This window comes from Gossypium arboreum, chromosome 11 (genome assembly GCF_025698485.1).
Source record: "Gossypium arboreum isolate Shixiya-1 chromosome 11, ASM2569848v2, whole genome shotgun sequence".
Taxonomy (NCBI): Eukaryota; Viridiplantae; Streptophyta; class Magnoliopsida; order Malvales; family Malvaceae; genus Gossypium; species Gossypium arboreum.
In genome coordinates this window covers 122,475,927-122,492,032 of record NC_069080.1, presented here as the reverse complement: position 1 = coordinate 122,492,032, position 16,106 = coordinate 122,475,927, and the positions used below count along the sequence as shown (strand labels likewise).

General features: G+C 33.7%; 2 protein-coding genes across 2 annotated transcripts; one reads left to right on the top strand and one right to left on the bottom strand.

Moving 5' to 3' along the window:
* Positions 1 to 4,212: 4,212 nt before the first annotated feature.
* Positions 4,213 to 6,407, bottom strand: LOC108473773 (pentatricopeptide repeat-containing protein At1g09820). Its single transcript, XM_017775523.2, has 2 exons — positions 6,160 to 6,407; positions 4,213 to 6,061 (listed from the first exon to the last, which is right to left on the bottom strand). Exons 1-2 carry the CDS (start codon positions 6,390 to 6,392, stop codon positions 4,498 to 4,500), a joined length of 1,797 nt encoding a protein of 598 aa, XP_017631012.1. The 5' UTR covers positions 6,393 to 6,407; the 3' UTR covers positions 4,213 to 4,497.
* A 24-nt stretch (positions 6,408 to 6,431) lies between these two features.
* Positions 6,432 to 14,713, top strand: LOC108473772 (lon protease homolog 1, mitochondrial-like). The gene is made up of 20 exons (XM_017775522.2): positions 6,432 to 7,007; positions 7,428 to 7,493; positions 7,853 to 8,038; positions 8,189 to 8,254; positions 8,383 to 8,424; positions 8,552 to 8,674; positions 9,041 to 9,139; positions 9,359 to 9,424; positions 9,529 to 9,615; positions 9,813 to 9,852; positions 10,205 to 10,376; positions 10,660 to 10,784; positions 11,630 to 11,760; positions 11,854 to 11,958; positions 12,111 to 12,224; positions 12,347 to 12,514; positions 13,005 to 13,106; positions 13,276 to 13,461; positions 13,737 to 14,255; positions 14,387 to 14,713. The coding sequence occupies exons 1-20, from the start codon at positions 6,687 to 6,689 to the stop codon at positions 14,573 to 14,575; spliced, it is 2,907 nt and encodes a 968-aa protein (XP_017631011.2). The 5' UTR covers positions 6,432 to 6,686; the 3' UTR covers positions 14,576 to 14,713.
* The last annotated feature ends 1,393 nt before the right edge of the window (positions 14,714 to 16,106 follow it).

Below are 16,106 nucleotides of genomic sequence, written 5' to 3'. Positions count from 1 at the left end.
CTTTAAATTTGTTTCATAAAATTTCTACTCATATAAATGAATCTATGCGAGATTATATAATTATGTGAGTGAAAAGAGATTGCTTTTTCTAGGGTGACCGATTTTTAAAGAGAGACTTTTATCCAAAATATGATATGCTTTAAAAAATTCAAATAATATGATTTAATTTATATAATACGAAGATTTTTATTTAATTTATTAATTAAGTTGGTGTCACTTGATTTGTGTCATTAAAATTGACCAGTCACTTGATATTAATTTTAGATCATGGCACATTTACAATGTAGATGAAAAAATTATGTAAAAATGTATCTATAAAAACTTTATAATAAAATAAAATAAGATTTTAATTGAAATAATTAAGTTAAAAGTTTTAATGTGTTCTAAATTTTTTATAAAAAAATCTTGATATTGCTATTTATTAATTTGTAAAAGAAACTATGAAATTTTTAATCATTTCTTAATTAAATTAATCCTTTGTTGATTTATAACATTAACTCAGATAAATTAACTCAGATAAATTATGTGATGAAAATGATAGAGAAGAGAAAAAAAATCCAAAAGGATGAAGGAAGTGAGGTTGGTTTTGGTGATGAACAATGTGATGGGATTGTTTATTATTTATATGATGGCCAAATTGGGCACCTAAAACCCTAACTATAGGTCTACGAAGCAACCGCGATTACTCGACGTCGAAGTTGCCATTTACTTTTTCTTCATGCCCCATGTTAGCCGCCTAACTTTTCTAAAGGCACCTGCTTGCTAGTGCCTCACCCTCTGGCTCTGCATATCATTTTCATTATTTCTTCTTGCTTTAATTATTATATACGTTTGAAGCAAAACCAAAGTAAAACACTTTATCTTCTATTATATTCCAATTGGAATTAAATTATATATTTTATAATAATAAAAATATAATTTTATTGTTTTAATAATTTATATTATTAAATTTTAAAGAATTAAATTATTTTTATCATTTTAGAGAATTTAAAATATAGTATTATTATTATGAATGATTAATATTTTAAAAGAGTCAAATTACTATATTTTTAATAAAAATATTGATTAAAATGTTTAATTTTTAAACAAAGCATCTCAAATGACAATCTATATGTAATTCATCTCAATTGAATTTTTATAATTTTTATATATTTTATAATTTTAGTCGACTTGCGCATATTGTCACGCTAATATCATTATGACTTATCATGCGAGTTGTCATCATTGTTAAAATAATATTTTAATAATCATTTATATTAAAAATTGATTTAACACTTTTTAAAAGGTCAATAGTTAAATTTCACTCGAAAATAAATAAATGTTAAATTGATAAAAGATATAAATGTTCAAAGTTAAATTTATTATTAAACTTTTCAAAAGCTTGAATTTTTATTCTTATTTTCTCAAAATAAGGGATTATTTATTTTTGACTAAATTATAGTGTAAAAATTTAAAGGTTACAAACTGCTTAAAGTTTTGTACTCTTCATAGATTTGAATTTATTCATACATTTACTTTAAGGAATTTAGTTTATCTACTTTTTGAATTTAGAAATTTAAGTCTATTTATTAACATTGTTAGAATTCTTTTATATTGGTGTGACATTTTAAAAATATAAACTTGGTATCCACGTAACCAAAAAAAAAAACATCATAACAGACCCAAAATTAATAAAGAATTTTAACGGTTATTTTAATTAGAATAATTTATTTAGACTAACTAATAACATATAAAAGTTGAGTTATCAAATTACGTCAATTAAATCTCAAATCTAAGCGAAATATAGAGATCAAATTGAAATTTAACTAATTTTTATAATCTAAAAATAGATAAATTTAGATTTTTTTAGAAGCTCTTTATAGGTTCTCATCATATTTACTCTTTTTGATATAATGTCTACTTATAGGAGGCTGAAATTAAATTTTAATAGCTTATATCTTTATAATTTTTAAAGAATTAAATTAAAATTTTATCATTTTTAGAGGCCTAAAATATAATTTTATTTTTATTAATTTAAAATTTTTTAAAATTTTTAAAAGGCCCAAATAAATAATTTTCTATTTTATGGAGGCGAAACTTTTGCCCGTCCTTTTTCTCAATACATAAATAAAAGAATAATACATGACTTACTTAAATTTATTTTTTACATTTGTAATAATATCTATACTAATAAAATTAAGACTTAATACTTCAAAGTAATATTGAATTTACCCAAGAAAAAAGGGAAAGTGCCCAGCTTCCTTCTGTATATAGATAATAGTAATATTTTTGGGGCAAGTGCTGCATTGCAAAAACTAGAATCTAAAAGGGAACAGAGAAATATAAGTGGAGCCAACCTTTGTAGGGTGTAGCTGTAGGATGGCCATCAAAGAAGTCAAATAAACTGTGACTCATGCTGTGTGTGATGTCATTTAAAATTGACATATTCTTTTTGGTGATTAGACCTCCATTCCACTCTGCTCCAACCAAACATTACCCTTATTTCCACAAAACTGCCATTTGGGTTGTTGCTGTGCCTTCAATATCTCTGTAATTTGGTCACCCTTCAACCCCACCCCACATCAGATACGTCACTTTTTCTTAAGATTTTGCTTTATTTTTTTTTTTGGCTTAATGCTTAATGCACTATTTCAAGCCTAGTTTCATTTCATATTAAGGTCTAAATCTTGTTTCACCATAAGAGAATAATTACCAAATTTAAATCTTAAATAGTGGAATAACCCTTATTTTTTCAGCTTCATCTCCCTTACTCTTTTAATCATTTTGTGTAGTACACTATACTAAGAAACTTTCCATTCTTTGGCCCAACAATTCCTCATCCCAATCCAATCAAGCTTAAGCAGTATTCCATGCAATGCTAACTGCTAAACGGTTTATTTTTCTCATGTCCATATATTTATGACTAAACTTGATTATGAGTTGGGTCTGAACTAAAAAACCGACTCAAACTTTGGTCTGTTTTTTAAAGGGGTCTTTTTTTTTTAATCTAAACTCCTTTTTTAGACTTATACTTTTATCCATATCCTCTCACTTTTTAGACAGATGGCTTAATCTATGATCAAGTCTATTTCTCCGTCAAAACAAAATAAGATGATTTTGTAATAATATATGTGTGTGTGAAGTTACTAACTTTCGACTCATGTTGAATGTAATGTTAGGAATTTTTTAATTTAGTGGATTCACATATGAATATAATTATACATAGGCTGCTAGCAATTACAAGAGAGTCTAGTTATTTGATCTAATAAGGCACTAAATCGAAATGTATTTATAAAAATATTATTTGATTTGGTGTGAGTTTATATGCTTAAAAACCCAATAATACTGTAGTTATGATTGATGAGCCCATAACTAAGTATTACTTAATTTAATATAAAGGTCATGATCCTTGAATGAAGTTTCTCTTCTCTTCCTAAGTGTATAAACTAAAGAGAAATATTGTAATTTGACTTAAACATATCTTAATCACTTCAAGAGTTTCTTTAATAGATCAATATATATATATACATATATTATCATTGTCTATTGATTTACAAATGACTCTCGGTTAATTTGTTTGTATGACTTATGTTGTTTGAATTTTGCTAATTAAGTTTGTACTTTTATCCCATTAAATAGTATCATGGGTGAACGCTTAGTTAAATCTTTAGACGTGATTTGAGTTTATATAATTTTGAATGTTCCTTTCTTGATCAAATGAAATGCATTTGCCAATAATTAGAAGGACCAAGTTAAAGAGTCTTTATTGGCACCTCAAAGTTTAGAGTTCAAGCCTTAGCGGCATTAAGGATATAAGAGTTCGTGGTGACTCATCCTAAAACACCCCCCCTTGCTCAGATCTTATGTTAAATTCGTTAAATGATTCGCACATTTGTTACATTCTCAAAAAATATGTCGGACTTCAACTCCAAGCAATTGAGAGCAAAGCGTGACTTATTTTGAAGGTATCCTTTAAAATATAGTCTCTTGGATCGGGTATTACGAGAAATGTAGCAACAAATTCTCAATAAAGTGTTCATAACAAACACGAAAGGGAAACAATCTAGCAATGCCAATTCCACACTGCAAACAATCTCAAATGGCGCTTTTTGATGATATATTATAACTGAGACAAAAAGTAGAGCTAGGCAGGGTGGCTAGACATGTTGAAATTTTGTAGAAGATTTTGAACGACAAGGACTACTTGCTTTAGTGTAACACTTCATGATTGGATTTTTCTAAATAAATTCAACGATTTTTAGCAGCAATGCCACGTTCATTACTACGGATCAATGGCTGTACTTTGTCGTTATGGCTTTAAAAACCAGAAGTTTGAAAGGTCCTACACTCCTACATCAGAAATAAATAGCATGGTTCAAGGACTTGAGGAGCATATTGCAGTATCTCTTGCAAGAAAAACATATAAATGGATGCTGTAGGGATGGAAACAAGATAAACTGGAACTATCTTTTTATAAACATGATAAAACACTGCAACAAAACAATTACTGAAAGGCTATTAGCTGCCTGAGATGTTATACATATGGCCTTCTATATCAGGAACAAAGCCTTTGTCCACCATTTCCACTTTAACTATCTCGTAAGTCATTCGATTTGGGATCAAACCTTCCTCTAACATCTCATTAAGAAGTCCATTTGCATCTTCTAGTTTTCCCTTCTTACATAAACCTTTTATTAGCACATTGTATGTTGCAACATTAGCCCGCATCCCTTCTTTCTCCATTCGCGTTCTAACGTTCAATGCTGCCCTGAGGTTTCCTTCCCTACAATAGCCATCCATCAAAGTATTATACGTTACGTGATTCGGTCGCAAACTCATCTTAACCATCTCATCTAAGAGTCTTGCAGCTTTTCTTGACTCTCCATCATTGCACAATGCATCTACCAGTATATTATAAGTTACAACATCAACTTTCAAGCCTTTATTTAGCATTTCATTAATGAGCTTTCTAACAGCTGTAATGTTTCCTTCTCTACATAAACCAGAAATCAAGCAGTTATATGTTGTAACATCAGGGAAAGTGCCTTTATCTACCATAGATTCACGCAGGGCAAATGCGTCTTCCATTCTTCCATCCTTACAATAGGCATATATCAGGGTATTATATGTTACAACAGTAGGAGAGATTCCTTGTTTTACAACATCGTCAAACAAGTCAGTAGCTTCCTTCATCTTACCCTTCTTACAGTACCCATTTATAAGTACATTGTAAGTAACAACATTCGGCTTCAAACCGGATCCTACCATGTCATCCAGCATGCCAGAAGCCTCATCAAGCTTCCCTTCCAAACCAAGTTTATTGATCAAAGAATTATATGTAACCACAGTAGGTTTCAAACCCTGTGTTTCCATTTCCCTAAACACCTTCATAGCAGCCATTAAATTCTCGTCCTTACAGAACCCATCAATCAATATATTGTAAGTAATCTCATTAGGTCTAACTTCATTTGCAATCATTTCCTTCAAAATAGCATCAGCTTTATACATTTTCCCAATCCTACCTTTCTTGCAATAACCAGAGATAAGAGTATTATAGGTAATTACATCTGGCAAGACCCCCCATGCTTTCATGTCCTGAATAACATCACTAGCCTTATTCAATTTCCCAACTTTACAGAGTCCATTAATCACAGTATTAAAACTTATTGCATTAACTTCAATTCTCCTTCTAATCATCTCTTTATACACATACTCCACATCTTCAATCTTATCCTCCTTCACCAAAGCACTCAACAGAGGATTACAAGATACAGCTGATAACTTAAAGCCATAGTCACCAGCTCTCTTAAAAGCTTCAAATGCTAAATGACTTTTCATATTGTTCACATAAGCCAATACCAACATGTCAGCAATTATTGAACTAGCACAAAAACTATCACCAGATACTGAAATTGCATGAAAAATAGATGAAACTGAAATGGAGTTCTCATTCTTCACAAAGCTATACAAGAAAGATCTCATTTTCGGATACCTTTTAGCATTTGCAAGTGAATGTATCAGCATACAACTGTGTTCTAATGAATGGGAAAGATTAAACTCTTTTTCTGACCAATTAAAGTACCTAAAAGGCATCAACAAACAATCAAATAAGCACCCAAAAGGAAAAGAAAGAAACAAAAAGGTTTTGGGGTACCCTTCAAGCTGGGTTCTTTATACTACCTTAGTGTGAGGCAAGGGTCAACCCTGGAATCAAGCAGTTGTTGCAGAAGTGTGATGGGGCTTGCGTTTTGGAGATGGGTTTTGAGGCTCTTCCAGTGTTGTTTCGATATCAGTTCGGTAACGATTGGTAATGAAGTGTTGTCTGAAGAGAATGGTCTAAGGGGATGTTTGTGTCCCGGGAAAATGTTCACAAGTATAAACTTCCCATGGAAAAGTTTGGGCTTTGGATGCATCTGATAGAGAAGAAATTAAATTGATATATACCTAAATTGAATTAAGGAAGGAATTGCAGAAAAATTGAGAATTATACGGAAAGAAGATGGGCAGAGAGGGAGAAAATGTTGTAAGGGCAAAACGGTAACTCTTCAAAATCCAAGGGTTTATGACAGGTTTTTACTTTTTAGTAACTTCAACTTCGACCTCCGCTAAAACCCCAATTTCCCCTTTCAAACCTCTCGGCCAATGGTGCATTTCCTATTGCCATTTTAACCACTTGTGTCACATAGGATTCCTTTTCTACCCCTTCAATGCTGAAACTCGTCTTTTCCTCCTCTTATCGTGAACACTGCCTCAACACAGTAGCTCCTAGACTCCGAGTCAAACCCGACTCAAATTCGCTTTTCGATGCAGTGGGTCGACTCACCGGATTGACTCGGAGGAGCCCTACGAATTCTCTATCCAGGGCTTTCTTCTGTTCTGATTCCAATGATGGGTCCGGATCGGGTTCAGGGTCCCAACCTGTTGTTGAGGTCGAGGTGAAGGGAGTTGAGTCCAACTCCGATGGGTCTGACTCGAAAGCATCGTCGGCTATCGTGCCGACTTATCCCAGGCCGGAGGATTACTTGACGGTTAGTTTCGGAAATTATGAATCTTTTTGTGGTGGGGAGTTCGCTTAGTTGCTGAAAAATAAGCCGGGCCTCTTGGGAAATTTTCCTTTTTGGACATAAACAAAACATGTATAATGAGATAAAAGTAAATTATTTAATTTGCAAACTGTTATTTTTTTTTACCAATCTATTTTCCCTTTTGAAGAATTTTACATTTTTGGACATAAACAAAGCATGTATAATGTAGTGGCATTGGTTGAAGTTTTGATGAAATGAGAGTAAATTTGTGAATTGCCAAGTTTTTACTACTTTATTTTCCCTTGGACATTGCGTAACAAGTTGTATTTGTGGAAATTATGAACGGCATTTAAAAAAAAAAAGCTCTGTAATTTGTTCTCTGCTAGATTTGTTTAACAAATTCTTTATCTTATATGTTTGCAGGTTTTGGCATTACCTTTGCCACATAGACCTCTTTTCCCAGGATTCTACATGCCTATTTATGTCAAGGTATATCATGCCGTTCACTTACATGGAGTACTAAATTGGGGTAGTGACTGGTAGTAGTTCATAAATTGTGGTATGGACTACATTGTTGAATTCCAGGGTGTCTTTACAAAGCTGATATTAATGAAATGTAAATTTAGAGCAATTTTTATCAATATGTTTGTAAATCTTATCTTGACCAACATGTGGCCTTGCCGAGTTAATATGACTTGAGCCTTGAAGTGGCACCATTTTATAGATTAGATTTTTAGAGCAAAATCTGTGGTTTTGTAACTCTAGAAAGTCCATACCCTGCTTGCTTTCACTATTATGTAGGCATGAGGTCAATGGATTCTCTTACCTGGAGATGCTATATCGTGCAGGATCCTAAGTTGTTAGCAGCTTTGCAAGAAAGCCGGAAAAGGCAAGCTCCTTATGCTGGTGCTTTCCTTCTTAAAGATGAACTGGGGACTGAGTCCAGCCCTAGTTCTGAAACAGAGAAAAGTGTTTATGATATTAAAGGAAAGGAGTTATTTAATCGTCTTCATGAAGTTGGCACCCTTGCTCAGGTATCTACTTTTGTTGCTCTTCTTTTAGCAGAAGGGTCCCCTCTATATCTTGATTAGTGTTAAATGCAATAATTTTCAGTGGCAGTTAGATACATATGCAACAATATAGCATTATTGCGTTCACTTTGTATCTTAATATTATATTTTCAGATCTCAAGCATCCAAGGGGATCAGGTTGTCCTTATTGGTCACAGGCGGCTTCGAATAACAGAGATGGTGTGTGGAAATGATCCTGAAATCTATCTTTTTAGCCTATGAGAATTTGGTGTTTGTGTAAAATTATCTGTCATACATGAATGTTAATGCAAAACCTTATGAACTTAAACAGCATGGTTTCTATACAGGTCAGTGAAGATCCCCTTACAGTCAAAGTTGATCATCTCAAGGTATGTTGTCTATATGTTGTCATTTCCAGAATTCTATGTTTAAATTTCAAACATAGAATTGATTTTTCAAGTATGCAGTGAATAGTTTATTAATCTATTGATTCACTAAGCTGTCTTTATCATGTAGGAAAAACCTTATGACAAGGATGATGATGTCATAAAGGCAACATCCTTTGAGGTTATATCCACCCTAAGAGATGTTCTGAAAACTAGTTCCCTTTGGAGGGATCATGTTCAAACATATAGTCAGGTGTGCTCTTTCTTCCAAAATTTTATTTCTTTTTTGTTTATGTTGATTTATATCTTCTCTTTATGTTTTCTAGAGCTCCTAACTCCTCCATGTATTTCGACTTTGCCCTAATTATTCCCTCAAAGTAGTCTCCATTGAGTTTCACATTAGATAATCATCATAAATTTGTCAAAATGCTTCTGCAAATATTCAAATATTAAAATAATATTAGAATGGTTACTATCTTTTTTCATGTCAATTGCCTGCACTAGAGATTGTTTTATGTGCATCATCTCACTATCAAATCTATTTGTTGGGTTGTTCAATTAACTTTAGCGACTTAATTGTGAAATCTTTCTTCTTTTTTGCCTTCTCAATGTTTTGCAGCATATTGGTGATTTCAATTTTCCAAGGTTAGCAGATTTTGGAGCTGCGATATCTGGTGCAAACAAATTGCAATGCCAGCAAGTTCTTGAAGAGTTGGATGTAAGTGCACTGGATACAATGTAATATTGATTACTGATCTTTTTTGAGATCTATTTCTGGTTTAGTTGGTTTTATATTTGAGGATATCATGAGTCTCAAACATCTATTATGTGAATTATCCTGGAATAGGCATTGACCTGTTTGTTTGATTTTATATATTTGGAGATTGGAGTAATTATCTTTTTTTCTCGTTAAACTGTTCTGTACTGTTTTCCTTAGGTGCATAAGCGATTGCAACTTACACTGGAATTAGTAAAAAAGGAAATGGAAATCAGCAAGATTCAGGTACTTGATGCCATTGAATCTCCTTGCACCTCTGCGTTATTTAAACCTTTTTGTTGTTGTTGTTTGATTTGAGTAGGTCTAAATCATTTGAAGCATATTTTTAGGAGTCAATTGCGAAAGCAATCGAGGAAAAGATAAGTGGTGAACAGCGCCGATACTTGTTGAATGAGCAGCTTAAGGCAATAAAGAAGGTATTTTTATTCCAATATTATTCTTATTATTTATGTTCTTCTTAGGTGGTGCTAATGCTTTTACCAATTTATCTTTAAATTTAGTCAAATATGCCCCCCATATAATTATTTTATTTTCTTTGAACTCTTGTCTCTATTCTTTATTCCAACCTTTCTTCTGTTGAAATTGGAATGAATTTCATTTTTTTCTGGTGCAGGAACTTGGGTTAGAAACAGACGACAAAACTGCACTTTCTGGTTAGTTCTGTTTCTTGTCATATTTGGCAGAATCACAAGATAGTATTTACCCGTTTGTGTTTCCTCTATCTCTCTCTCACACACAAAAATGGTCATTTGCGTGCATGGATGCTCCTCTTGAACATTGTTGTTGAAGTAATTTTTCGTACGGATGAAGAACTAGACTAATTGTTTATTTTCAGACTTTTTTTTCCAATAAAAAGAAACTTTCTGAATTTCAGTTATATTATAATAATATAACAGCAATTTCTAGTCTATGTAAACCCCCAAGCATAAGTTGCTACACAGTTGTAGTTATCTTTTTAAATAATTATTATGACCTTTAGTATACTTTTCTGTTCCTTTCTTGCAGCAAAGTTTAGGGAAAGACTTGAACCAAATCGAGAGAAGTGCCCACCTCATGTGTTGCAAGTTATAGAAGAGGAGCTAACTAAACTACAGCTGTTAGAGGCCAGTTCAAGTGAATTTAATGTAACTCGTAACTATCTGGATTGGTTAACGGTACTTCCTTGGGGAAATTACAGGTTCAGTTACTCCTGCAATACATGTTAAGACAAATTTTGTTAAGTCTGATTATGATTCAGCATTGATATCATATAAGTTTTATTTCTTAAATGATTGCCAATCTCACGTACAAGTGATCGTGATGTTATGATCTTATATCAGGTCTTGTTCTCTGTGGCACAAGTAGTTTTCTGATCTATAACCTGTCATGCTTGATTGTAGGGCAGAATAACTAAGGAACAACTCAGAAATTTTTAATAGTTCGATCTGTATATACGTCTCTAATGTTCTTCGTTTTTGCAGCGATGAGAACTTTGATGTCATCCAGGCACAAACAATTCTTGATGAAGATCATTATGGATTAGCTGATGTTAAGGAAAGAATATTGGAATTTATAGCTGTCGGAAAACTCAGAGGAACTTCACAAGGTTGGTCAAGCTTATTTTCTTTTATAGATTTGTATTGAAAACATAGGTGGATTGATGCTTTATGTTTTTTCTGTCAAACTGGTTTTCTCTGGGATACAATATTATCTGAACTGTTAATTTATTCACCTTTGATTAGATCACGATAGCTTAAAAGATGCTTCATGAATTGCAATCTTGTCATATGAAGTATAAAACTCAGATAGCTTGAATCCAAAAGTCGGTAAATAAAGAAAATTACTGGGTCTTTAGGATGAGCTACATTCATGAAAAAAGTTTGTGTTAGAAGAGAATTCGCAAAAGTTCACTTTTTCCACTTGTATTCTATGTTTGTGAAGTGGCATTGATCAACTCCACTTTGTACCTAAATATTCTGAACAACAGATTTCAGTCAGAGTAAATCTCAAACTAACTGCTTAGCTCTGATATATAAATTATTGCATGAGACAGTTAACCTATTCTTTTTGTATGGTTGCTAATGTTTCGAAACTTTCTTTAAATTCTATCTACTCTTTTCCCAGTAAGAACCCACATGGTTTTAGGCTTCTGTTCAATGAATAAAAATCTCTAGAAACGAATCCGTTTTATCTTCTGTTCTTGAGTTTTAGCCTTGGCTATGTTCTTCTGAGGAATAGAGTTGATATTGTGGGCTCCTACTAGTTTGAGTTTGGTGACTTTTTACTCAGATATGTGGTTTCCTTACATAGTTTTGTTAATTAATCTTGTTGAGTCCAACATCATTAGGCTTCAACATTAATGCATGCTGTTAAGCTGTACAAGCTGACCATCTGTTTCAGTTCAAAATAACAGCACCGGCTCATTCATGATCATTTTGTGATGTGTTGCAGGTAAAATTATCTGTCTCTCAGGCCCACCTGGAGTGGGCAAAACTAGTATTGGCCGTTCCATTGCCCGTGCTTTGAACCGCAAATTCTTTCGGTTCTCTGTTGGAGGACTGTCTGATGTTGCCGAAATCAAGGTAGTTGTTCACCTTTCTCCCTGATTATGGTCAGTAAACATCTTTTATCATAATTGCCTTGATCCCTTGTGTTATATCCTAATTTACATCCAGGGCCATCGACGGACCTATATCGGTGCTATGCCAGGAAAGATGGTGCAGTGCCTGAAAAATGTGGGGACAGAAAATCCTCTTGTTCTAATTGATGAAATAGACAAGGTATTTTAAATTTAATGTTTAAAAACTTTGCATGGATAGTGAGCTTCAGGTTACTAAGATGATTTGCCTCCGCTTCCTTGAATATGGCTCTCTACCATTTAGTCTTGTTGAATTTGATAATGGTTGACCAGTTGATTCTCACATAATGGCAGCTGGGGAGGGGACATGCTGGTGATCCAGCTAGTGCTTTGCTAGAGCTCCTTGATCCTGAGCAAAATGCCAACTTTTTGGACCACTATCTCGATGTACCTATTGACTTATCGAAGGTATATTGGTTTATGATTTAGAGTATCCATGTTAGCTGGCTTGCCTTCAATCGTTTCTGGCATTTGTATAATATTTAACAAGTAAACTTGATGCCTTACATATCTTAAGCATTTGGTTGCAGGTTCTATTTGTTTGCACAGCAAATGTTGTGGACAACATACCAAATCCTCTCTTGGACAGAATGGAGGTCATTGCTATTGCTGGTTACATTACTGATGAGAAAATGCACATTGCTAGAGATTATCTGGAGAAAACTGCACGAGAAGCATGTGGCGTCAAACCTGAACAGGTTTTTCTTTCACCTGGTCATATCCCTTTTTTCTCTCTTTCCCCCAACATCCATGTCTGCACGTTACAGTCCTTTAACATGCAAGCATAAAGATTCAAAATAGAGAATAAGAAGTTGTGGTTCCAGTCCCTAAGGTGGAACAAACATTGAATCCAACTTGAGCTGTATGTTAAAGTCTTTCTCTTCTCTCCTCCATGTACTAAAAGTATGATTGGTAGTTTTGAATTCCCTGTATGTTCTAGTGATGCTGATATCAGCTAAAATGGCAAAGCCAATTACCTCTGCACTTGTTATTAGGTGGTTTTCCCCTATTCCATATCTTTCCAGACCTTGTCAGTAACAAAGTACATTGATTCATTAATTGCAAAATCTGTTGACCGAGTGATATGTTATTTTCAATTTTATTATGGTGGTACTTTTTCTTTTTTTTTGGAGAAATTTTAAAAATGTAAGGGGAGTATTTGACTTCTCATCAAGCTGTCTTGTCCAGGTTGAGGTAACTGATGCAGCTCTTCTTGGCCTAATAGAAAACTACTGTCGAGAAGCAGGAGTTCGAAACCTTCAAAAGCACATAGAAAAGATCTATCGTAAGGTTTGCACAACCGCCCATCTTAAGTTTGCAACGGTTACTAGGTTTCAATCATGAAGCATTACAGTAAACAGTCACATGGATTCACATGCACATACACTCTTTCCAGTCATATAATCTCTCAAAATTGTGTGGAATCTGGATAGATTAAGACTATGTTGGTGGATTGCAGATTGCTCTTCGACTTGTGAGAGAAGGATCATCAAATGAGCCTGTCATGGTCCAACCTGCTGATGCCAAAGCAGAGGTTGTTGATGAATCTGATCATCATGCTGCTGCAAACAAGGCTGATGTTGAAGTTGAAACCTCGGTTCAGGTTGACACAGTTCAGACAAACGACCAGCCTAAGGATCCAAAGGTATTTTAATAGTTATTCATTTCTAAAATGGTTTGGGTTTGAGAATTGGGGAAAATTTGTTTTTCGGAATGAAGCTTATGAAGTTAAACATATAAAATGCCGATCTTTGATCCTTGCAAATTTGTCTACTAAACTATAATCCAAGAACGTCAGCCTTTTAACATTTGTAGTAAGAAACAACTATTCAACAGGTTGTGTGGGTTGTTATGCCTTTTTTTTGTTTTAGTTTCGAGACGATATAATTGAGTTGCTTATTCAAAATTCTTTCCCTGCAGGATGCAGCAGGCAGCCAGGAACTTCAGGAAACTGAAGCAACTAAGGCAGTTGAGAAGGTGGTGGTGGACACCTCAAACCTAGCCGATTTTGTTGGGAAACCAGTTTTCCATGCAGAGCGCATCTACGATCGGACTCCAGTTGGTGTTGTGATGGGTCTAGCATGGACTGCCATGGGTGGTTCCACCTTGTACATCGAAACAACTCAGGTTGAACAAGGTGAGGGGAAAGGAGCCCTTCATCTCACTGGTCAACTTGGAGATGTCATGAAAGAAAGTGCACAAATTGCTCACACACTTGCTAGAGCCATTTTGCTGGAGAAAGAACCAGCTAACCCATACTTTGCCAATTCCAAGCTTCATCTCCATGTCCCTGCTGGCGCCACCCCTAAGGATGGACCCAGTGCTGGTTGCACCATGATCACTTCCATGCTATCCCTTGCCATGAAGAAGCCTGTTAGGAAGGATCTAGCAATGACTGGGGAAGTGACTCTGACAAGGAAAATTCTTCCTATTGGAGGGGTAAGCTAAACTGCCCCCCCCTTTCTTTTTTTCCCTTTTCAAGTAATATGTCATAACATCATAATTAGTTAATTACTATGCTAAATTCTTCTTTCTGTGACCTTACTAAAGCAACATTTTTAAATCTTTAGGTGAAGGAGAAAACAATAGCAGCAAAGAGGAGTGAAGTGAGGACCATAATATTCCCAGCTGCTAACAGACGTGATTATGACGAGCTTGCCCCAAATGTAACAGAAGGTCTCGATGTTCACTTTGTAGATGATTACAGTCAGATTTTCAGTTTGGCCTTCGAATATGATGATAACACTATGGTAAATTAGGTTCTTATTACCAGCCAATGGTTTAGATTGGTTTTTGGCTGAATATTCTTTGTAACTGATCTTGGAATCCAAAACCCAGTTTTATATTGTGAATTACATCAAAATTTTCAATCAAGAAATAACAAGGTTGAGTATAAATTTCTGATATTGTTTCACAACAACAAACCAACAAATATGGAACAGAAGTGAAATGCCATGAATTCCAGTTTCCAGCAGATGCAATTCAGTAATTGTCTTTATTATCCTGTCCAAAAATCTGAAGTTCAGCTCATATTTCGTTTTCCAGATATGCTTATGATAGCAAACGTCATTTGATTATGTCTTTAATTATTTCTTCATTTTTAGATTATGCTTATGATGGAAAATCTAAGATTATCTTCATAAGAAGTAGGGAAAATGACCAAGAGCACGTGTAAGAATCCAAAACAATCATGACCAGTGCTATATATATATGTATATGTATATTATAGTACATGGCGTGTCATATGAAGCTAATAAATATCATTTTGGCATCTAATGTGCGGATATAAAATAGAGAGTGGGTTGGTGGCATTTCAGTACGTCTTTACTTTCAGTTTTTTCTTTTCTCGTGAACTTTGACTCTTGGACGAGTCATCTTCAATTTCACTCTTGTAATCATTCCTTCACGAAATAATTAAATATTTGTGTTAAAACTCAACAGTAAGATTATGTTTTAAAGTTATCCCACAAAAAAACTAATAAACTAAACTGCTTGCGTAGATTAAACTTCAATTAAGTAAATGATCTCTAAAGATTCAATGCATGCACCTTCGAAGAAACCCAAAATTTGATATGTCCCGTTGCTAGACTTGAAGGCAGAATCGCACCAACTTCAATATTTTTATGCTCTTTTTCAAATAGAAAATTATAACACGGGTTACTTTAGTTGGTTAAGTATTTATTAGCATTTTGATAAATATTAGGGATTAAGTTTTACTAACAATCTCATTTAATGAATGATCTCTAAGTATCATTTTCGGTTTACTATGAAACTAATGACATATCTTAACCTTAAACTAAAGATTTTCTCTCTAAAAAAGCTACCACCTTTTACAAAAGAGATTATAATTAAAAAATATATATAAAGAAATATATTAATACTTAAATCTTAATTTTTATGATTTATTTCTTTTAAGTAAATAATGATCATCCAATACCCAATACTATCACATTTGTAAATTCAAAAGTGGCATCATCGTCATCATTGCCATCATCATCTTGGAGGTGAGAAAAAAAAGAGAGATTTGGGGGACCATATTTTGGTCATACTTCCACCAAAGATATGGAACTGTAGTAATAGTTTTCAAGCCATTAATGACTCTTGGGGATGACCACTACTTCACTATCAAACTCATGCTTCTTATTTCTCATAGACACATGAATTTTTATAGTCACCAACTAACAAAAAGACACCCCCTTTTTTAATTTAATTTTATTCTTTCATTATTCTACCCATTAAAATCATAGCAAAGTGTGAAGTGAGTACAGCAATGGGTAGACTCCTTTTTCA